This window comes from Pollachius pollachius, assembly GCF_949987615.1.
Source record: "Pollachius pollachius genome assembly, chromosome: 7".
Lineage (NCBI taxonomy): Eukaryota > Metazoa > Chordata > Actinopteri > Gadiformes > Gadidae > Pollachius > Pollachius pollachius.
Genome location: NC_136940.1, coordinates 21262478 through 21269977, shown reverse-complemented (window position 1 = coordinate 21269977; position 7500 = coordinate 21262478). Strand labels below are relative to the sequence as shown.

Here is a 7500-nt window from a genome sequence, read left to right as displayed (position 1 = left end):
GTCTCTCTCTGTCTCTGTCTCTGTGTCTCTCTCTGTCTCTGTCTCTCTCTCTGTCTCTCTGTCTCTGGCTCTCTCTCTGTCTCTCTCTCTCTCTGTCTCTGTCTCTCTCTGTCTCTCTGTCTCTCTGACTCTCTCTCTGTCTCTGTCTCTCTCTGTCTCTGTCTCTCTCTCTCTCTTTGTCTCTCTCTGTCTCTATCTCTCTCTCTCTGTCTCTCTCTGTCTCTGTCTCTCTCTCTCTCTCTCTCTGTCTCTCTCTCTCTCTGTCTCTGTCTCTATCTCTCTGGCTCTGTCTCTGTCTCTCTGTCTCTCTCTCTTTCTCTGTCTCTGTCTCTGTCTCTCTGGCTCTGTCTCTGTCTCTCTGTCTCTCTCTCTTTCTCTGTCTCTCTGGCTCTGTCTCTCTCTCTCTCTCTCTCTCTCTCTGTCTCTGTCTCTGTCTCTGTCTCTGTCTCTCGCCCGGCCCCTCCGCTCTGCTCGCTGGTCTTCCGTGCAGCAGCAGCTCCAGGCTCACCAGCTGTCCCAGCTCCAGGGGCTGGCCCTGCCCATGACCCCCCTGCCTCTGGGCCTGAGCCAGCCGGCCCTGCCCGCCGTCACCACCTCGTCCGGCCTCTTCTCCCTCTCCTCCATCCTGGCCTCCCAGGCCCAGCTGGCCAAGGAGGAGAAGGCGTCCCGCGACGGGGCCGACAGCCACCGCGACGACGACGGGGACAAGTCCGATTAGAGACCGGCATCTCCCCTCGCTCCTCCCTCCCTCCCTCTATCCCCACCCCCTTCGATCTCTTCCCCCCACCCCCACCCCCACCCCATGTCCCTTACCTGTCACCCACCTTCCCTTCTCCACCCTCCTGCCTAGCGTTTGTCTGCTTCCTCCTGCCCCCCCTCTCTCCCCCTCACTACCCCCCCGCCCCGTATATACTATAGTTTTGTTTTTTCTCCTTGATTGCCTCTGCCTGTTTCTATCTTTCTTTGTTTCCCCCCCCCCCCGTCTCTCACGATCACATTGAAGTCTTCTTTTTATGCGATCTTTTGTATTTCATCTTGATCTACCTTTTGTGGGTTTTTTCCATTGATTTTCCAAGTTGGATTTGAATGTTTTATTAAGTTGTTTTTTTTTTATCACAGCTACCCTTTTGTTCCAAGTCCCTACTTTCCCTCCCTCTCTCCACCATACGGTTTTCTTTCTCTCTCCAGACATTTTGTTTCCATTATTCCCCCCCCCCCCCCCTCCCTCTGTGCTAAGTGTTCTTGTGAAGCAGAGGGGTTCTGTACATTTGAATGTACCATACAGAAGCTGTTCGACACAGACTACGTGCTTACCTGCCATTGTCATTGTGCAGACAGGGGCCTCACGTGGGCCTGCAGTCCTCCTGGGTTTTAGTGTGAACTCGTGTAAGGGTGTAATTTTGTGCTCGGCTCATCTGGAGGTGTAGACAAGCTATTAGGTCGTTTGCATGGATACCTGCAAGATTCCGTTGTTTTGGTTTGTTATTTTTGCCGTTTAAAATCGAGCCGACCAACGACGACGCCAACCGTCGCGTGAGAAGATCGGTAGTCGTGCGTGAGTTGCGGGAACGGTCTGTGTCTATTTCCAGTCATATTATAGCCGTGTTTAAAAAAAAAAAAGGAAAAGAAGAAGGAAAGGTTTTGTTTGATCCGTATTGTTTGAACAGGATCCTCTCGCCCCTGTGGTAACGGGAGAGGCTGCTTTTTCGCGTTGCAGTGCGGAGCTCCTCTCCCCAGCCAGTCGTTCACTGGGGCCTCGATTAGACCCGTAGGGCTCCCACAGCGAACACATCTTGCTCCGAGGAAGAACTCAGTACAGCGCAGTCAACACTTTTTTTTTTTTTTTTTTGTACAATCTCAAATTTTAGATTGGTAAGGGAGGTAAACGACCCTCTAAGAGCCACCGCCACACTAACGCGGTTAATCGGGAAACACTCAAAACGCAGCGTTGAATAACTTGTATTTATTCCTTGTTTTTATTTTGGTTACTAAGTCCTTATACTGCTCATGATCCGCGCGCACACCTCAGCGGGGGCGCTGGGTGGCGGGCAGCGCTTGCTTGTGTGCGACCTTCACCTTACTGGGGAGGGTACTCCTAATTCCGCAGCTGCAGTCACAGAGAAAGTGTCGAGCTGGCACTTTGTGTGATAAAACCAACTCACCTGGCTCCCGGACTCTGTGGCCTCCGCCCCGACCCCCAGCCTCTCGTGCCACCCCTTCATCCCCCCCCCTCACACACACCCACTCTCCCTCCCTTCGTCATGTTTCCATCCTGTATCTGCACTAGTATGTAGTGTACATACGCCGAGGTGTGGGTGGGTGCAGCTAGTGTCGCTGACAGCAGGGGGCACTGTGTGTCTTTGAGAGTGTACCACAGCGCCGTGGTTAGGATGGATGGAAAAAATAATATGAAAATAACACCAAAAAAAGAAACCAAGGACAGGACAATGCCAGACAGGACTGCAGATGGTACTCAGCGAAACACATAGAGTTGACTTTCATTACAATATGTGCTGAGGTTTTTTTTTTTGTTGAGGTTTTTTAGGTCCGCAGTTTATTTTGGGAAAACTATTCTCTCCATGTCTGTTTTTAGTCATAGCAGGAACAAAACCAGGAACCCATTCGGAAAAATATGTAAAACATCTGCCCCTCCCAAGTACATTTCTCCCTTTCCCCCCCATTGAATTCAGGTGTAAAAGAACCTTTGTACATACAAACCGTGTGAAACGAACACAGCTGACCAGCAGCTCTCGTGTGAGATCCGGTGGCTGACTGGTGCTGAACAGACGGACAAAGCACAAGCAGTAACGGCGACACTGAGCTTCGCCTGTGACCCACTTCCTTCACGTCAGCCGGCTTTTTATTTTGACGCTTTAGCTGTTGGTAACAGATATCGGCTCAGAGTTGATCAGCTATTATCCATGCAGTACACCTTTTTGAAGGGGTGGTCACACGCCCAATATATCTCTGAGCAAATTCCAGATCTGTATACAAACACACACACCCATGTCAGTCCCCAACACCTCTGTTTCGGTGGGTTTCCACTGTGATGGAGACTTTCATTCCTCCATGTCATAAACAATCGCCCTGATTTGAGAAGATTCTGAATACAAAGCATTTTACTTCCGGGTCATCATTGGACCTCATTTCGATGAATTAGGAATGAAATTGAGGACGGGATCGTCAGCTCAGACGAATGTTAGGTCTGTGGACCAAAGGGTAGGCGGTCATGCAACAAACCTCTTTTTCAAAGGTCTGACGATGAGGAAGACTTCTGTTTTTGGGACTTCTCGCAGTATATGACGCTCCTTTTGCGGTGTATGTTTTGTGTGTATACAAAAAAAAAAAAGTGTTAAAAAGCTGTTTTAGGTTCAGTCATGGATGAAAAAGAAAATACAACACGAGATGCATTGCTGTTACTGAATCGTACTCCTAATAATATGCTCTATCTGGCCTGTGAATACCGCTAGTCAAATATCACCGCCATCCAGCCGCTACCGTATGTATCTAGGTACGTACCGCGCTTGTTGACACACAGTGCATGTCTTCAATATAGGGACCTTATAGATTGAATTCTTTCTAGCGAAAGGCGTGTTATTTCAAAAGGATATTTCATTCAAACTCTGACCAAATGCACTTATGTTTCTTTCTTTTTCTCATTTAGTTTCTTTTCTATATTAAACGCTATGACTAGGAGCAAATCATTTTTTTTGTTAAAGGAATCCAATACAAATTCAATTCTATGTATTTGTTTGAGTGTAGACCAGGGTTGTCGACGATTCTGTACCGGCACCGCGCATAGAAAGCTTTATGTGTATACGGCTGCATCTTCTCTGCCTCCGGCCCGGAGGATTGTTGTGCTATTGTGTTACAGTACCTGACGTGACACCAGGTTGGTGGGGTGGGGTGGGTGATGGTGGAGGCTGCATTAAGATGGACCTCTGCCCTTTAACCCCCTCACTTCCCCTGTCCTGTGGCTCCAGCCCCCCTCCCCTCCCCTCCCCATTGTGTAAAGCATCGTAAGAGTTTTGAGCTTTGTAAAGGTCTTTTTTTAAAATACTTATTTTGTGTATAATGTAAAACCTGAAAGTGTGTACTTTAGCAAAAAAAAAAAATGTTTTGTGTCATGATCTCATAGCTTCATTTAAAGGAAAAAGGTGACATAAAAAAAAGTTAAAACATTTACTATAAATACAACGGAATGTTCTGCAGTAAGGAAGGACTTTCTGGTGCCTTACAAATAAAGTCAATCAAATCAAGGTGCATCCCTGTCTTCTGTTTAACGTCTCTGTGTTTCTCTGTATTGCTGCTTTACGTGTTCAATTGCAGGAAAAAAAAATACTCTTGATCCAGCAACACATCACAACCAAGTTCATACATATATTTAATTGAATTTAAAAAACTACATTAAGTTGCTGAATGTTTATCATAGAAAATGAAGTAGTTTTGGGTAAATCGTAATAAGGCGACTGGTGGCATTAACATAACGTTAGGTGACATTATGTAGACTACAATATATTTTTGCATACAACCTTCATGTTGTAAATACCAGCAAAAGAGCAACTAAGCATGAAGAAAGATTCAGAGTAAACCCAGCCCTGTCAGGTTTTTCTAGTGTTTGTCCAGTCTTGTAAACGACAGTCGACAGACAACGGACCTTTTAATGCTGGGACTGGTGAATGTAGATTGCTTGGGTCCGGCCCCCTGTAGTTTTCAGACATTCCACAAGGCGGAAGTATTGATTTACAAACTGTTCTATGTCCACCTTCTAGGCTACTTCTGGCAAGGTTAAAGCCGTTAACCCAGAGATTATCTCATTACATCAAGATATGTTTACGTCTGCTTTGGTTTATGTGTTTGTTTGCGTTGTTAATGAGGCTGCATTCATTCCGTGCAGCATGATTCAGGACAGACTTTTTTTTTTTATGACAGACTTTGGCCGGTGTCCAGACAGGCACCTGTGCGTGATGCTCATGTACTCGTGTACTGGGGAGCATGCTGTCTTTTCCCTAAACACTCAAGGGAGAAGGACCTGAGGCATGAGACGAGCAATGGTTAGTATTTGAAGAAAATAAAGGCACGTCTATGCGCATGTTAGGAATGACAGCGTGTCCTGACATTTCTGACTTGATTATACTTCCCCCCCCCCCCCCCCCCCCCGTGTGGGTGTGGGTGTGGGTGTGCGTGCATGTGCATATCTGCGTCTGTGTGTGTGTGAGTGATTGTGTTCCCCTTCGTGTGTGTGTGTGCGTGCGTGCCTTTGTGTGCATGAGAAGTAGAGAGGAAGGGGCGAGTAGGCGGTTGTCTGCTACATTATAATAACTGCGTTTGCTTCCTCTGTACCTTTCTCTCTCCATACTGTGTGTGTGTGCGTGCGTGTGCTATTGTTCATTTGTAATATTATAATTCCTACTATCTAGCTAATGTACACTTCCTCTTTTGTGTCAAAAGTCCATTTGATACGGGTGCTGCCTGTCTAGTCCATCTGAATGTGATCTGTTGGTATCCCTCAATTGAGCCATGATTAAGGGTGTTAATGGCCATTGGAGTGTCACTACGAAGAGGATGGTTGTTGAATCTGGATTAAATTATTGATAAAAAGCGTCTCTCTGTGCACGCATTTGGTATTTGTTCTTGTTTGGATTGATTCTGAGTCTGAATATTTGGTCCTATTAGTAAAAAAATAATATTTGTTGTCAGGCAATATCGAAGACGTCACAAACCCAAACGTAGACGCCAAGTACTCGTCCTAATGTCTCTAGGTGGGAATTAACTTTAATCCGGCCTTAAAGAAATATTTGAAACATCAACGACACTATAAAGGTCATGTGTGTCTGGCCTCTTTCTTGTTCAGCTACAGGTGACCTGGGGATCGAACACGGAACCTTTTGGCTATAGAGTCCTGCATCCTGTTTAGATGTTAGTGCACATTCCCTCCGCTCCGGTGTCCTGTGCTACTGATTTCAATGTTTCATGCTAGGTATCATTTCCACGCATTAGGGCCCAACAGCATCTAAGCATGTTCATTTCTTTGTGGCGTTGTGACTGCTTCCCCACTACAGGTTTTCAACACCTACAAGATAAGGCTGTCGGCAACCTCTCCGTGGATCCAGACAGTGCTCCTTAAGTGGACGTTCCATGGCCTTGATTTTCTATTCATCCTTGTGTGTATACTTGAGGACTAGCCTCAGGCCTATCTGCCCTATTCACACGTCATAGCTTCATTCGAACTCTCTATGTAATGTGACTTGTTAGTACTAGAGAATGCAACGATTCAATTCAATGTCTGTGTGTGTGTGTGTGTGTGTGTGCGTGTGCGTGTGCGTGTGTGTGTCATGATTACAATTCACTGAAGGCCCCATACGAGTTTGTGTGTGTGCGTGAGCGTGGGGTGCGTGTCTGTGAATACTCATGCATGGGTCTGAATGTGTAATCGACTACAAGAGAGCCATGAATCTCTCTCTCTCTCTCTCTCTCTCTCTCTCTCTCTCTCTCTCTCTTCCAGCATGAGCATGCATGTGTGGTGATGATGACGATGTGTGTAAGCAGAGAGAGAGGGAGAGAGACATCCTGATTAATCATGATTGACTCATTCAGAGCCCACTTGTCTTCCGTCCTCTCTCTCTCTCTGTCTCTCTCTCTCTCCCTCTCTTTCAGGGCTTGATTGCTGAAGACCTTTTCTCGTCGCCACCCTCCACCAATCTAACGCTTCATCTCTCTCTTTCCATTTTTCTCATCTTCATCGGCCATCACTCTCTTCCTTCTCTTCCGCGCTCTCTCTCCTTCTCTTGCTCTCTGTCGCTCTTTCTCTCTCTCTCTCTCTCTCTCTCTCTCTCTTTCTCAATCTCTGCCCTGCTGTGCTGGTTTATTCATTCGTTCCTTGGACCGCAGGCTGTCAATCTCTTAACACCCCCCCCCCCCCCCCCCGCGCGCCCCCGACACACACTCACACACACCAGCTCTCCCTCCATCCCTCATCATCCCTTCATACCACAACACCCCCCTCCATCCATCCCTCCATCCTTCCACACTGAGAATCTCCCTGTAATATCACGCCTTTGTCTAGATCTCTGCAATTTTCTCTCTCTCTTTCTCTGTCTCTCTCTTTCTCTTTCTCTCTCTCTCTCTCTCTCCCCCTCTCTCTCCCTCTGTTTCTCACCTCTCAGCTGGAGGAAGAGACGGTGTCAACACAACCCAGTCTAATACAGATACTTCTAGTGGTGCACCATGGGAGCCTGTCACTTGGTCTACTTGTCTGATCTGGACTTGTGTGTGTGCGCGCGCGCGCGTGTGTGTGTGTGTGTGTGTGTGTGTGTGTGTGTGTGTGTACAGCTGCCGTCTCCCTTCAGTAACTGCAAAGACAAAAATAACAACTATTCAAACTTTAATGCAGGCATAAGAGATACAAACAACCCTTCTCTCGCTCAGCGGCTCAATCTACTTTCCTTCACTGAACCCCCCCCTCTCTCTTTATATCCATCTATCCTCTCTTAATCTCTC

General features: G+C 47.0%; 1 protein-coding gene across 2 annotated transcripts in view; it reads left to right on the top strand.

Annotated features, from left to right (window-relative positions):
- The window catches only part of tle5 (TLE family member 5, transcriptional modulator), a 30534-nt gene extending 26275 nt beyond the window's left edge, over positions 1 to 4259 (top strand). The window contains exon 7 of one of the 2 annotated variants that reach the window (XM_079739112.1): positions 494 to 4259. In XM_079739112.1, coding sequence (XP_079595238.1) covers positions 494 to 718 — 225 coding nt within the window. In that variant the 3' untranslated portion in view covers positions 719 to 4259. Of the gene's footprint in view, positions 1 to 490 lie in introns of both variants that reach the window. The other variant, XM_079739111.1, reaches the window with a different exon arrangement.
- Positions 4260 to 7500: the final 3241 nt, after the last annotated feature.